Source organism: Temnothorax americanus, unplaced genomic scaffold, assembly GCF_048541705.1.
Source record: "Temnothorax americanus isolate GAGA-0224 unplaced genomic scaffold, ASM4854170v1 Scaffold15, whole genome shotgun sequence".
Lineage (NCBI taxonomy): Eukaryota > Metazoa > Arthropoda > Insecta > Hymenoptera > Formicidae > Temnothorax > Temnothorax americanus.
In genome coordinates, this window is record NW_027509286.1 from 2,768,880 (window position 1) to 2,784,993 (window position 16,114).

Consider the following 16,114-nt stretch of genomic DNA (forward strand, 5'->3'; position numbering starts at 1 on the left):
GGAATGGCCCGACGAGACGCGTTTTCGGAGATATACGCGGTCGTCGCGGGCATTTTGCGGGGAGGCCACATGTTTCATGGTTTTGGAACAAAAAAACATAGAGAGAAGATAGAATAACTTCGGCGCAGCCTATTTTTTAATTTCTCTCCCGCGCATACGTCGAAACCGATGGGAGGCCTGAGGCACCGAGAGCCGTAATTAAACAGGTCTGAATATTCATTTAAATATGAGAACTCCGTCATATCGAAAGATGATTAAATTTTTCCATGTTGTTATAAAAGTGAATTAAAAATTTACATGTGAAATGATGCGGCGCGCTATTAAATATTTTTAGAGAAATTCAGTTGCGTAAAATCCTTTTGTGTGTGTGTGTGTGTGTGTGTGTGTGCTTGATTCTAATATAATAAATCAGGGTTGCGAAACTGGTAATTAAGAAATTAAGAAATCATAAATCAATTTTGATTTGTGAATTAAGCAGTATTCAATTCACAAATCAAATTTGCTTTGTGAATTACACAGGCTTTAATTCATAATTCATATTTGATTTGTGAATTACACAACTTTAAATTCGCAAATCAATTTTAATTTGTGAATTACACAGCCTTTAATTCACAAATCAATTTTAATTTGTGAATTACACAGCCTTTAATTCACAAATCAATTTTGATTTGTGAGTTACACAGGCTTTAATTCATAAATCAATTTTGATTTGTGAGTTACACAGGCTTTAAATCACAAATCAATTTTTATTTGTAAATTACACAGGCTTTAATTCACAAATCAATTTTGATTTGTGAATTACACAAGATTTAATTTACAAATCAATTGTGATTCGTGAATTACAAAAGCTTTAAATCATAAATCAATTTTGAATTGTAAATTGCACCGGCTTTAATTTATAATTCAAATTTGATTTGTGAATTACACACGCTTTAAATCACAAATCAATTTTTATTTGTGAATTACGCAGGCTTTAATTCACAAATCACTTTTGATTTGTGAATTGCATCGGTCTTTAATTTATAAATTTATAATTAAAATTTGGTTTGTTAATTACACAGCTAGGCTTTAATTCATGATTCGTGTTTTAAAGCTGGTATAATTCACAAATCAATATTGAATTCTGAATTACAGGTCTTTAATTTACAAATTACCTAATATTAACTTGTAAACGTAGACATCGAATTCGAGAATTTGGAACACCTAGACACCGAAAACTACGGAGCGTATTATACGGCCTGGGTGCTGTCATCTGCGATCTAGGCCACGTAGACATAAAAATTATATATTTTTTACTTTAACTGTAAGTTTTAAATGTGAGATTATGAGTTAAAGCCGGTGCAATTTATAAATCAAAATTGATTTTTGATTTAAAGCTTTCGTAATTCACGAATCAAAATTGATTTGTGAATTAAAGCCTGTGTAATTCATAAATCAAATTTTAATTACGATTTAAAGTTTAGAATAATTAATAATTCAAAATTGACTTATGAATTATTTTTGAATTAAATCAGAAATTGATTTAATTATTTGCAACCCTGTAATAAATATCATTTCTCGACGGACTACGCTAGACGATACGACTAATTAAACTGGCGTAAAATATTTCTTTTAACTTCGCTTTCGCGGAATGTTCCGTGAAAAAGGGAGAAGGGATGAAAAAACGACAAACTTCTCGCATCTCATGAATACTTACAATTAAAGGTAACGAGGTTCTTTAACGGGATAATTAACTGCAGTTAGCGTTTCATTATTGAATCCTCGAACGTAGCTCTAGCTGTAACGTCGCTGGAGAAAGGGAATTTAGCTCATTATGGTTAACCGCCTCTCCCAATATTCCCGTGGTTGCGCTATTGTCATTTATTATTTGTTATTACCCTTATGCATTACCACTGCCATTGTGTCAGGCGCTCGTGTATTTTCATGTAAATATATTACAACGCGCCTATATCTTCAAAAGCATGTCTGTATCGATGCTCGCAATCGCGTCCCGCAATTCTCGAAATAGGTCAGGCGCGCTTCTCTTCCAGCAGCGCACCTTACCTGTCGAAGCAGCATCTTCGAAATGAGCTTTGTTATCTCCAAATCGACTCTCGGTGCAAATCGCCTCTGACATTCTTTTCCTTCGCCGCTACTCTTTTTTAACAACGCCGCGCGATCCGACAATCGGGATATAATCGTCTCGCGAGTACATTGAATATTCGTGTTACGGTTGACCAACGCCCGCCGGAGGACCAGCAGTTACTCATTCATTCCCGACAGCTACATCAATACACCATCATCGTGCGATCATGCGACTGCGATACGATCACAGGCAAAGTCTACGGATACTATTATACCACCTACGCGCTTTAAGTCGCCGCCCCGCGCATTCATCCAGCGGGTGGATGGACACACACACGCGCGCATCGCACACCCGCATGCGTATATAGGTGGGTAGCGCACACACGCCGCATCGCACTACGCCACAGAGAGAAAACAGGATAGACTGATAGACTGCAGATGGTTACAAAATAGTATCATGCAACGCACGCACGCACGCGCCCCGCGTGTTGCGGAGGCGCGCGTGCGATTTTCGCATCGGCATGCGGGACGAATGCGGGGCGGGGTCGTGCATTTTTTACTCGCGCCTTATGTGCGCCAGCGTAGCGCGGCACACCGTTGCCCCCTTTTTTCCCTCCTCTTTTTTTTCCGCACGCGCGTTCCCGCCGCGCCGGGATTTTTTCGCGGATACGCGACCACGTAATCCGCGCCTCTCTCGCGTAAAAATTCCCTCTCTCGCGGAGGCGTTCGTGAATTTCGAACGTTATTTTTTTTCCTCTATGGTTTTTTTTTTTTAGTATTGACATCTTGCCTACGTGTCGCGTCGAATGCGAAAGTCAATCATTATGAAGATTTAGTCGAAAAATATCGTTGATAATAATTTTGAATATTCTACCAAGTTAAACTCGAAAGTTTCGTCATTATCAGTATTTGTTTTATCAAAATCTTGTAATTCTAGTTTCACTTTATTGTTATTATAAATATCTCGTATGCATATAATGTTTCTATAAAAATTGATAATTTGATAATCGCAAAGATTTATCACAGACATCGTGTACAAAATTTCAAATAAAAGATCTTCAAAAAATTCTGAAAGATCTGAATTTCTTTCATCGTAAAATTTAAGTTGGAAATTTCTACGTCGGCGTAACCGAATAGCTGAAAATTCTTCGACTGTAAATTTGACTCTGAAAATTTCTACGTTGTAAAACTAATTCTAAAAATCTTCCTTCGGAATTTGATAAAGCGATGCGTCTCGAGCAACGCGACGGGGGCGATATCCCCTTTGAAACTCAAACGGCGCTCGTGCCAAGGAAGCCGCCGCCGTTGTGTCAAGTCAAAAGCACTAGCGCGGAGTGGATATGTATGACATGTGCGAGGAGAGGCCGGCCTCATATCTCTTACTCTCTGAAAGAGTATAGGATATCCGCGCTGTTGGCACTCCACTACCGGCCGCCTCTTCGATCTTTCGAGAAATACGAATTCGACACCGAGACTGGCAGCCGAGAGAGGCTGCGTGTCTGCCTTTCGCGAGAGGATTTGCGTTCGCCCGAGTGGTGGAAATACCGCGAGACGGCAAGACGGCGGCTTCCCTCCGCGGATTATTCGAGCGGTCTTTCCTATACGGCGTATCTCGGGACAATCGATTGCCGGGATGGTATACGAGGCGCGCGGTAACTTGTACACGACCCCCGATAGAAGAGAGTAGAGTAGAGAGAAAGAGAGAGGGAGATGGGGGTATCGAAAGAATGGAGGTATCGAACCGTAAAGTAAAAGGGTACGTTGTCAGAGTCTAGCGAACCTCGCAAATGTTCGATATGGCGCGAGCACAGCGGGATGTGAGATTCGACCAGAGTTGCACAACTGCTTCGAAACTTCCTTCCGCCGTGTTCGCGCCTCGATTCGTTCCCTCTCGATCGAACGGTGCTCGGCACGAAGCCGCCGCGTCGACCGCGACCAAATTCCGCCGTGCGATTAAGGGACCGGACATAGACAGCGCGCGCTCTCGGTATCGGTTATCCGACCGTTAAATAAATCCCCCTCGACAACTTCCGGTTGTCGCGACAACGGGGCGAGAACTAAGTTCGCAATCTCGGCGAAAGGGAGAAATTAAATCGCCCCGGGATTCCTTCGAGGTGCGGGCAAACTTTTGCAACTTCTTTCTAGCGCGACAGCTCGTTTCAACGGCGCGTTTTCTACTTTCACCAGCGAATTTAGAATGATCCCGTGGTGTTTAAGTGTTTTCGAGAAAGTATGAATAAACAAAAGGTAAGTTTTAAAGATATTCAAATAATTCATTCATCTGCGGCATTTCCTCCCGTTTTTTTTTTCAATTTAAATATGTCCAAGTAACTTAAAAAATTTAACGTGTCTTCGACATAACAGTTGCAATACGACGTTCACGAAAATAATAACGAGCGATTGACATATCTTAGATTTATAAAAACTTTAAAAAGAAAATTTATCTTCTAAAAAAGCCGAATTGTACCGCAAAATTCGAATCGAGCACCATTCGTCGAGGGACCGACGAAAAGGGGAAGGAAATGGGGGAACTCCCGAAAAGCAGGCGCACTTACTTTCAGTGGTATGATGTTCTGCGCTGAGATATTAACCCCTTTCTCCTGAAGATCCTAAAAGTAGGTCAATACTACGGGTAAAAAACCAAATCGCTACAAGACAAAAACGGGGGGGGGGAAGAAACGATTTTCGGTACCGGGCGGGAAGCGTATCGGGAAATTGATATCTTTTTTTTCATCAGGGGTTGAGTGGGGGAGGGTACGGGTTCTCGTATCTCACTGCTCTTCCGAATCCAAGGCATGCCCAGAGATATACCTAAATACTGTAACTTAAAGTAAACACCATTACCAACCAAAAACCAAAGTGAAAAAGTGCGTCGCCGATGGCCGTTCGTTCAGCGGTCTCTCATTATCGTTCAATCACGACCAACAATTAAATTATCTCGCATGATATATCGCAATTATTTTATCCTACGTATATGTCTTGAAACAAATCCCGGGATCGACAGAGACAAGAGAGGCCCCGAATCGACGATGGAGCATCGACGACGCACTTCGTTTCATATAAACCAACGAGAGAACGCTACACCGAAAGCACCGCACGAGGCAAAACAACTAGCTAAAGAACAACTGGACGACGAGAGATCCGGCCTGTCGCGCATCCGGGATGTAATATGCGACGACGCGCGGACATAAAAATAACTGACATACAGGTGGTAACAACAGGGGACGAACGGCGGGGAAAGTTGGGACAGCGGACGGGGGATGAAAAGAAGAAGAGAAGAAGCGACGACTACGGCAGTGTTGGACAATGACGAGATGACGGGTGAGAAACAGCGGGGAGAGACGATTGAGGGAATTGGAGGATGTCCGTCCGGATCGCGACACCGAGAAGCGTGTCGCGCCTTCCGAGGAGGAGGAGGAGGCCGGTTTACCTTGAGGGCGACGATTTCCGCGTAGCCGAGCGTCCCGCCGCGGAGCGTCGTCACCGACCTCTTTAACCCCAATCCCTGTGCATTGACCCGTAGGCGAGAAAAAAGGCAAAGTTTATTTATTTACTCTCGTATACCGCGATATGTCGCGTCGCTGTTGGCTGTTGGCGATCGACGCGTCGAACGGGCGCGAACGAGCGCGAAACAGATTTTGCGTGAAATTTGTGAAATTTTTTTCACGAACAGGCGCGGAGTCCACGTGCGGGAAAGAGGCGCCAGAGATTGACGTGATTCTTCTTTTCTCGCGCCTGTCGTTCACACCGGCTAAGGCAATCACGCCGATTTTGCGCCGCCGTCAGCATTTTGACGGATGGCGCGCGACGGAACGAACGTAGATTAGCGCGCGATAACTGACGCGACTTTTTTCTCGCGCGAACGATGATTTTCATCCTGCCGTTATTTAACTCGGGGACGGACGCCTAAAGTGATTTTTACACCCCAGCATCGAAAAAATTAAGCTCACAGTAATTTTAATGCGCTTCTTTCATTTTAAATATTTTTTTCTTTCTCTTTACTTTTTTTTCTAGAAAATGTTGAGTAAACTTACTTACATATTGTCCTCAAATACTAATAAATTTTAGAACAATAAAAATACGATATGTAATTAATAACAATGACTTTTAATTGGAGTGTAAAAATCACCAGGCGACCATTTATGCAAAAAAAGGGGCAAGCGTTCCCGGGTTAATTGGCAAATGTTTACACTGTACGATCGAGCGCCGTGATACGATAAAACGATAAAAATCGTTTTCTTTCGTACAGCAAATGCATAAAATAGTATCACTTTCGACTAATTTAATTTATAGAACTTCTAAAAGCATCTAATTATGTATACTCGAAAATAAAATTAATTATCGCTTCCTAATGACTACTTTATTATTCAAAACCTGTATCTGTTGATGTAATCTGGAATCAATTTTTGTCTTCAGGCAAAAACCTAGAAAAGTATTAATAACCATCGAATTGCGATGATCTCTTTTCAGCCATCGCCAATCGTCTTCTGTGGGCTTCGTCGCACGCGGACTCCGCGTGTGCAATGTGCTCGTCGTCGCGCGGCAAACGCACACCGATCGATACACCGGGCGCGCGCTTGTTGCACGTTGGATCGAGAGAACACGGAGCTTCGGTGATTTCGCCCTGGACACGAGCGTATGCATATATGCATGTGCACGGACGAACGCGTCGTGCACGCATCGTCGTCCTCGCAATAAAATCAACGGACGGTCGCTCGATTTCCAGGGCGAAGCTGGTTAGATTCTCGATTCTCGAACGCGAGACGAGACGACAGGAGGAAGTGCCCTCTTGTCGTATATATGACACTCGGTGAAAGAAATCGCGCGCGATCGACGACGCGCGCAAGTGCGCTCGAGCGGAATGAAGAAGCGTACTCCTCGACCTAATAAAAAGCGACGGGGGGGGGGGGGTTAAATAAAGGTCTTTTATACGGGCGCGCGCGCGGAATCGCGCGGATTGCCGCGCGAATGTTGTTTCAGGTGCTTTGACGATTTAACAAATCTCGCTTTCGCGCGAGAGCTGAGATTTAATTATCACGGATAAACGCGGTGGGCGAATTAGGCCAGCCGGAGAGCCTCGGTTATATGATTTCCCAGAGGGTTCGTATATATAAAAGAGTCCTCGTTCTGCTCCGGATCGTTCTAAAGGGAGCTTTCCCTGTGCGTGACACTAATTTCTTTGCGTCGACTCGCTCCCGATACTTTGTGAAATTCCTCGGGCTCAAATCACGAAATCCGCGTAATTTATTCGATTAACCGTCGGTCTTTTGACGCTTCACGGCGACGCGATCGAGAAGACGCTTAATAACGTTCCCGCTCGAGTGCACTTTTACCGCGTAAAATGCGATTTGCAGCTTTACGCGCGATGAAAATATCGTTTTATTTCTTCCGCCCGCGCACCCCCCTCCGCCATCCCTTCAGGATTTATCCCGTATTCTTCTCGCCTCTTTCTCTCTCCGCTCTGTGCGTCGGCCGCGCCGGTGATACACACGTCCCGTGATACACACGGGGCTTTACGAGATTGCTCTCTGAAGGACAGCGGAGGCTGTAAGGTGAGAAATGAGAGAGCGCGGGGGCACGCATTTTCGCGTTACGAGTGCGCCGGCGGATATTGCTTTATTCCGCGCCAGATAGCGTAGCTTAGATACCTTCACTGCGGACAAGACGTCGAATCCGGGGCTGCCCAGCTCGCCCTTCTGCCCTTTGTCACCGGGTCGGCCCTGCGAACAAAGGGATGCTGTGTATTACGTGGAGTAATAACGATGAAATGAACAAGCTTTTTCCGAATGAACGTGTCTCCTCTCTGTTATGCCATAACTGTACAGCGATCAAATATCTCACGGCTCTTGTTGAGCGTTACCTCTCTAATTTGTAAACCAGCTAACTCCGAGAGAAAGTTGGAATTTTTTTCGAGATTTATACGCGATTCTGTGCAATATTTTAAAATATAATTTTATTATCTACTTTTACCTTTTGATCTGCTAAATGTTAGAACGATGCGCCGGGATTTCGTTTTCATATCAACTTTGCGTATTGAATCATTATGAAAGCACTTTCAGCTTTAATTAAGAATTCTGGGCGCTCTCGTTCCCTTTCAAAAATACCCAATAGCGTAGAGCTCAAAATGTCTGTACGGAGATTCCGCGATTATTAAGATTAAATTAAAGGAGATTTCCCCTTCCGAGTAATTTGCGTTTCTAAAATCTACGAAGAAGATGCGTGCACGAGTTCTCGCACTTTAATCTCGTTGCAATTATTCTTCATAATAACACACACGTAATTAGTTCTCAGCTACTTTAATTTCACGCAACATAATTAGTCTTTAACTATTTCAACTTCACAAACATAATTACTTATATCGATGCAAAGTCGACAGACATAAATGCTCGCTATATAATTCATGCCAATAGATTAGAAAGCAACAAATTATACCTCTCATTATTCACCTCTGTAAGAAATGGAAAAAAAATGAAATTATTAGACGAATTAGAAGACAATTAAAAAAAAGATAGGTAAATTTAAATCAAGTCGCATATTTTTTTATACTGTATAAAATGCAATAGGATCAGATTTAATCTACAAGGTGCTGTACTGGAGAGGGGAGGAGAGTATTCGATCAAAAGCCTGAAGCATTTTATTTTACTGGTACGCGGTTTATTCAGATCCATTTCTGCGTACTGTATCAATGCACGAGAACCACCACACCATTATCGTGCGGCGTGCGTAACCTTCGCGACGTATCTCGACGAGGAGAACGCAGACCCGCATAAAATTTCGGACTCCGCAAACCTGCGGACACACCCGAGGGAGATTCAACGATTCAACGAGGGTTAAAATCGCGATTTAATATTTCGCCCGGGTACGTACTATATACGTAGGTCGCGGCGCAGGCTAGCGCGGTTGTAAATTTCCAAGAAGATAAACCTGTGTGTGTTTGCGCGGCGGATACTTGCCCCCGGAGTAGCGGAGTAGAGAGTAAACTCCGCGATCCCGAGGCAAATTGCGGAGTCACTGCTACTGCTACTGCACGAAATTCGATATAAACGCCGGATTCGTTATTCCGAATCTCGGAATACCCTTAGTACGAATCCGCGCGGGTATTGGTCGCCCGGCGCGACTGTGTACACACTCGTTTGCCACACTCGTTTAAAAAGAAAACGCCCGGGCCGGGCAAAGAGAGGAACGCGATGGAAGGAGCCGATCGTGCGGGTCCTTTCTTCCCGGCCATCGACAGTACAAACAACTCGCGATATTTGCAATGCACTTATTGGTCTCTCCCTCTCTCTCCCTCCCTCCCTCCCTCCCTCCCTTCCTTCCTTCCTCTCTCTCTCTTTCAATCGCGCACGTACTCGGTCTTTTCTTCTCGGACACATTTCCTCGCTATCTGTTTGTTCTGTCGTTTGTACGTTACCGCCACCCAGATCCAGTCACGTCAGTGTCCTACCACACAACACGGCTCCTCATGTATACGAAACCATCGTTCGTGAATTCTTCGAAACGGATTGTTCTTTAATGAAAATTTTATCGGACACAATCTTTTTTCACAATCTTGCGTGTCTCAAATTATGACAATTCAATTAAAGTCCATTCGAGATCGAGTAAGAAATTACATTTTCTTATCTAGTCGTCCGCATCGCGAAAACATGCACTTAGCGTGTCGTCAACCTTCTTAATTAATCACGTAGCGTCTGTAATTAAAGGAAATAGCAGTAATTCCGCGACATCCTGCGCGACATCAAATACGCGACACACCGCCGAGCACGTGTGTGTACACGAATAGACAGAGGCTGCTCTCTATACGGCAAGGCAAACTAGGTGGCCGCAAAGGGCCACCGACGCGCATACAAGGGCCTGTCATGCGAAAAGACTTTGCGTGTCACGAGGACCTTGCATAACCGAGAGAGTCACGCATATATATGTACGAGGATGTATGTGCGGAGATTATAATACAAGGACCCCGTCGTGTAACCAGCACGAGGAGCCTCGTGCAATCGCTCTCGTGTGCCGGGATGGGTCGTCGAAGTGAACACGCAGACTATGGAACTTCTATATCCTAATACGCGAATTTAGTTAATAATAACGTATTCCGTTAGATGATGGTTCTCATCTTACCTCTCTCGAATATACAGATCTGGTTTCGTCAAAAGCGTAATAAGGTATCGCATCCGCAATCGATTTGCGTGTGCAACGGCTAGACGGATGTATAATATATAGGACGGCGAAATAAGGAATGATCAATCTATGCTCGCGTCAATCCGATTTTCGTGTCTGCTTTTTCGAAGAGACGCACGTCGCCATTATCTATGTATAGACTGTTATACATTTATGGATAAGCGAAAGGCGAGTGACAAAGAACGGCCGTTTGCGTGTCGCGACTTTGCACACGTCTTACGTCCGTAACGCGAAAAAAAGGTGATGGCAGGCCAGGTGATGAATAGGTTCGAACGATGAATCGGATTGGAGTTGAAAAAAATCGCATCTCGGAGAAAATATAACGATCGTGCGCAGACGAGTACCTTAACTGCTTCCCAACGAACAGCGGAGTTAATAGAGTAAGTGAGTGCAAGTGAGTGAGCAAATTTTCAATTTAAAATCCGATTCATCTTCCAATCCTATTCGCGACCGCCGCCGCTATACAACCGCGAATAAGGATATATAGAGTTGTCTTAATAAATCACGAGAACTCGAACTACGAAGTGCTGGCACGTTATAAAAAATACAATGTGAATTTGTATACCGGATGAATAAATCTAATAAATTACATTTATTTGCCGAGAGCTGAATAATTTGATTTATTAACCCTACAATAACGACGTTGTACAGCGCAATAACGGTAACGTCGCTCTTGCAACGTTTTGTTTCCTTTTATAACAAAGCTCTTCTCGCTGTGTAAATATATTCACAGGCAAGTGAAATTAACGGTAATCTTCTCCAATATTTTTTTTGCTTGAAAAAGTTGCCTGTAGCTAAAAAGTCGACGTCTGTCTGTAAACCCCGTATAGATTATTACTGCAACTTTAAAATACTTTATATTGTTTATCAATACGCGTTATGCATTGTATTAGAATTCTAGAGAATACTTTGTTTAACCAACTTTCAGACCATCAAAGCAACAATGAGACGATGATCCTCTCGATTAATCGTATTGTCGTAGTTCGTATCCGTATAAATGTCAGCACAAAATATCTGCATCGAATAATGTTCTATTTGATTTTGAATTTCGATATGTTTTTATTCGCATTGCCTGCGTTTGATCCGTGCCCGTCAAAAACCGAGTCCGATAGCGAAATGCATGATATATATATACCGAATGTGTGTGTATATATATATATATATATATATATATATATATATCACTTATATGATTGATCATCCTGCATTTTTGCGGGTAATTCGTTCAACATACACGTCAGCTGCTCCGAACAAGAGACTCGAGAAAAAGTGTGCCAGAACAAGATGAGCCCGAAGCGATTGGTCTTATATGAACGCGTTCCCGTTCGTGTAATCATAGATTGCGACTCGAATACTGATCGAATTCTGTATCTCGAAATATCAAGACTAAATATCTTACTCCGATTTCTACTGAAATACGACCAGAAGTAGACCGGAAAAGTTTCATCTTTTAGGAACAGCTGCGTTTGACGGTAACTCGATATCAAAATTTTCGCTCTCCTTACCCTCTTTCTCTCTCGTATCATTATCTTACGTCTGTCATTTCGAGCGTTCGATTTCATTGCTTTTTTGATCTTCTCCGACGACGTCCCTTCGTCACCGGGACGCGTGACTTCATAAAATAAAGTACTTATTTAACTAAATCGATTGGGAAGGAAGAAAGAGGTAGGCTATTTAAATAAACTGTCGCTCTCGTATTTGAGAACGGTATAGATGCTCTCAAAATGTCTTAAGTGACCTCGTTTCGCACCTGTGCAATTAGGACAGAAAATTTAGATAAGACATCTAAATTTATATCGTATTGATTAAAATATGTACGGACAATCGGCATCAGTTATCGACAATTCAGTCAAGCAAAATTATTCAGGGATATCATCTATATTTAATCGCGAGCTTATTGTCTCGCAGTTTCTATAGTGTTTGTTTTTGTACCGATCGACTTCGTGAAATTAAAATGTTTAAAATATCATAAATTTAATGCAGCCTGGACATATTTACGTGATCGCAATAAAAAGAGAAAAAATTATCGGATATATTACGATGACACCTCGCACAGGTATAAATTTCGATAAAACAGGTTTCTCGCCGCACGAGATATATTATGATTAAAGCTCTCTCACGCCCATAACCATTATTCTATCAAATAATGTTATTCTCAGAACGTTAAGCGTTCGCGAAATAAAATATTGCCTCTCGCGTTTTTTTACGAAGCAATTAATTTCGTACGCTTCGTAACGCCATGACGAAAATTAAAATGGTAAATTATGCGGCGAACTTACCGGATCACCTTTGGGCCCGTCCAAGCCGATAGGTCCCTGAAAGAACACCGCCAGTGAGTGCCAGTCGTCGCTCACGCGTCCGTAACGACGAACGAAGAAAAGTGAAAAATTGCGTGCGGGCCGAGCGAGCCCTTGGAAATATTCATTCCTTGTGTATGTAACATGTGATAAACACGGGCGAGCGCGACAAACCAGAACCGATGATGAGTCGTTATGCTTCCAGGCGCGACAAAAGTGCATTCGCATGATCCTGTCTGTGATGATGACGCGTACATTTGCGACGAAGCGAGAATCGCGAGGAAGCGCTGTTAATAGAAATTTTATTCGGCACACGTGCATGAATGTTTAATTTTGCGCAGCTTCGATCCTGATGGGGCAACTTTCATATTTGATGCCGGGTCATATCTCGAAATTGGTGCGTTTCGCCGTGGCGCCAATTTATACGGAATTTCTTTCGATATCGTTGCTACCGTGATTAATCAGACTCGACAGATAAATGTCAGTTATTTCTGTATCTATTTACATATGTATGTAATTTACATATTTTTGATTACGTGCAATTGAAATGAGAGGAAACGCATAACATTCTTTATCAATTAACCGAATTTTATAAATTGTGTATATTCAACATTGTAAAACATTAATTTCCCGCGAGAGAATTTGACTTTCCGACGCGATCTAAATTTTATTAAAACGAACATTTCGCAAAGTACTTCTCGAGATATTCATTTCGTCCATGGATAGATTGATCTCCATTCGGCAATTACAGCTTCGTCGAAATGATAACTTGATACTTAGTAAGTCGGAAACGTTGATAGGCAGCTCGTTTTAATTGCCAGCAATTAAAACGAGGAGTGATACTCGGAGCGAAGAATGCAATTAACCCGGTTCCTCGACGCGTATAACAGTTGCACCTTCAGTCGTCAAAGCGACGCGCGCGATACAATGATGGAAGCGAGAATGCCGAAGTCCGATTTCGTGCTTCGATCGCGCGTACGAATCGCGCTGATGCACGATACCAAAAAAAAAAAGAGAATAAAAAATCCAGATGAGTAGCTTACAATCGAGAGCCGAAAGAGGATCCAGATCGAGAGACAGCTCGCGGATAGAGAAGCGGGTCAAACGAGCAAAAATCGCACATCAGCGGGCTACATGATACGCATTAATGGCACTTAATGACTGTTATGTTCGATGCACATAGTGTGGTGAGAGTCCGTGGTGTTCGAGAGACAGAGTGACAGAGTGGACAGCGAAAAAGAGACAGGCAGAGAAACACGGAGAGACGAATGCAAATGTGGAGGATATGAGACAGACATCAGGCGTACACAGACAGAGATAGAAGCGAGAAGGAGTGTACTTCAGAAAGAAAATAAAAAATAATATACCGGAAAACCGTTCTTGCCCGGCGTCCCGGCCACACCCTGTAAGAAGGGGTATAAAAAATTAAAAACTCGTTTACACGAGAAGGCAGGAGAGGGAGAGAGGTGGGGGGATTTACTCAGGGTACTCTCTCGCGCGCATGCAAAAGCGATTATTTCGCGGGCCGGCCGATCGTGCCCGCGATATTATCGGCCCCAGTCCCGTATGCATACATATATACGTGTATGTGTATATACGATCCCGGCTGTAAGGATCCGTATACACTGCCGCCCGCCGATAATTATTCCGGCCAATTAGATATTCCACGGGCGCATAAGCACGCGCGCACGCACACTAGTTGATGCCGATCCATTCCCTCCCCGTTCTCCCGGTGTTCCGCCAATCCGATCTTTGATTACGCGACGATGCGCTCGCTCGATCGGCAATCGCGAGGGAAATCCGATCGCGCGCCTCTGGAACACCCACGATGCTGCGCAGCCGAAGAGAGAACCTGCTCGTCGCGACGGGCGAACAAAATTTCGACGTCGATGATTAAGTTCGACAGATAACGATCTGGGGGTCTTTAAATCCATTATTTCTTATAATTTTGAAATTCAATTCGGCGGACGTCGGGAAATAAAAAAAATTAACACAAAATTTGACAATAAATCAAATTTAAAGGAGAGAATAATAGCCTTTGAGTTTTGTATTAGGGTCGAAAATGTGAATAAGTTGTTGTATGTATAACGTATAACTTTGCAACTAATTAATTACTCCTTGACGTAATGTAAGTTGGTATCGCGCGAGTGAGATTAATTTGTTTCTCCACAACGTTATGCTGTAACTTCAGCATTTTAATCGCCGAGTCATCCGGCATCGATATTTCTTTATAAGATGCAACTGACAGGAAAGTGCCAATTAAATACCAAATAAGCTCTTTCTGCAACTGGAATGTAGCTTTATTTTTGATCCGGCGTAATTACGCGAGAAAGTTTTCGATAATCCTCGTGTTGAATTAAAGACACGGCCCGCAGGAGCAGTCTAACAAACTTCTACTTTTCCTTAATAGGAGGAAGAAAAATTGATTGAAGTTTATAGCGTACACCATGATTAATACACGGTCGCTCTCAGCTCGTTTCTTTAAAACTTTATAGTTTTTGGACCGTCTTCGCGGGAGTGTGACTTCAATTCTCCTTGTACCGGTCACGCGTGTGCGCGAGTTTCGCAAAAAAAGCGCGTACTGCTTACATTAGTCACCGCTCAGTGTACTTAGTCTCGAGTCCAGAAAAGGGGGACAGGGGAAGTAATATAACGCGTATACCGTTAACAACTACTTCATGCATGGAGCTGCTGCACTCCCTAATAAACACACTCGCGCGCACACACACAACTGCACGTGCGATGTATCAGTGCACTAATACCGGATATGTATATATATATTATATATGTGTGTATATATACGGCGTGCTCTTCGCACGATACTGAAGCATCAGCACGAAGGTACTCACCGGCGCACCGGGCTCCCCGGGGTCGCCCTTCTTCCCTTTCTTGCCCCTTTTTCCGGGTAGACCCGGCTCACCGGGTGGACCTGAAACACGAACAATGAAACTATGAGTCGAGACAAACTATATATAATACCTGAAATACTTTCCATTCTCTTTTAGCAATAGAATAGCAAGTGTGCAGTTTCGGTTTTCTTGTTGTCGAACAAGAAAAATGTATAAAATGTATACTAGGGATAGATATTTTTCAACTTGTCTCACAACTACGTTAGAGAACCGAGCTTGTTTAAGTCTTTAAACAAGTCGTTTGGCTGCGCGATTTAAGCAAGCTATCCATCTCGCATGTTTCCCGCTTCAAAGTGTAACAAAGTGTACAAAAATTTCCTGGTATTCGAAACTGCAATTATTCGCTCTCTACGTGACATTTTAAATCTGCACAGCTGAGTGCAGTTTCAAATGTTTCATTTTTAGATAGAAGTACCGTTGTTACAAAATCCCAGTCGTAGCCGCTGTTTCAGCTCTACGAGAATGAGACGATCTTCAGCGAAATAAGAATGTCCATTGAAGTTCACGAGAAAGAATTTTTATCCTATGACCAATCGATTGAGAATAAAATCACCACGGACACCCTATACAGCCCGAGTATTACAGCTAACGAAGTGTTACCATCGCGATGAAAATGAGTTTTCGGGATTGCGCCCGCGGATAAACTTTGGCGATAAGCATAGGGTGCCAGGA

General features: G+C 43.0%; 1 protein-coding gene across 17 annotated transcripts in view; it reads right to left on the reverse strand.

Moving 5' to 3' along the window:
- Positions 1–16,114, reverse strand: part of LOC143895153 (uncharacterized) — a 185,145-nt gene that overhangs the window by 34,492 nt on the left and 134,539 nt on the right. For 11 of the 17 annotated variants that reach the window (XM_077402044.1, XM_077402043.1, XM_077402041.1 and 8 more), the window contains 6 exons: positions 15,383–15,462; positions 13,901–13,936; positions 12,516–12,551; positions 7,711–7,784; positions 5,495–5,579; positions 4,620–4,673 (listed from right to left, as the gene is read on the reverse strand). In XM_077402044.1, the coding sequence (XP_077258170.1) occupies positions 4,620–4,673; positions 5,495–5,579; positions 7,711–7,784; positions 12,516–12,551; positions 13,901–13,936; positions 15,383–15,462 (365 nt within the window). The remainder of the gene's footprint in view (positions 1–4,619; positions 4,674–5,494; positions 5,580–7,710; positions 7,785–12,515; positions 12,552–13,900; positions 13,937–15,382; positions 15,463–16,114) is intronic. The other 6 variants (XM_077402046.1, XM_077402036.1, XM_077402040.1 and 3 more) reach the window with 5 other exon arrangements.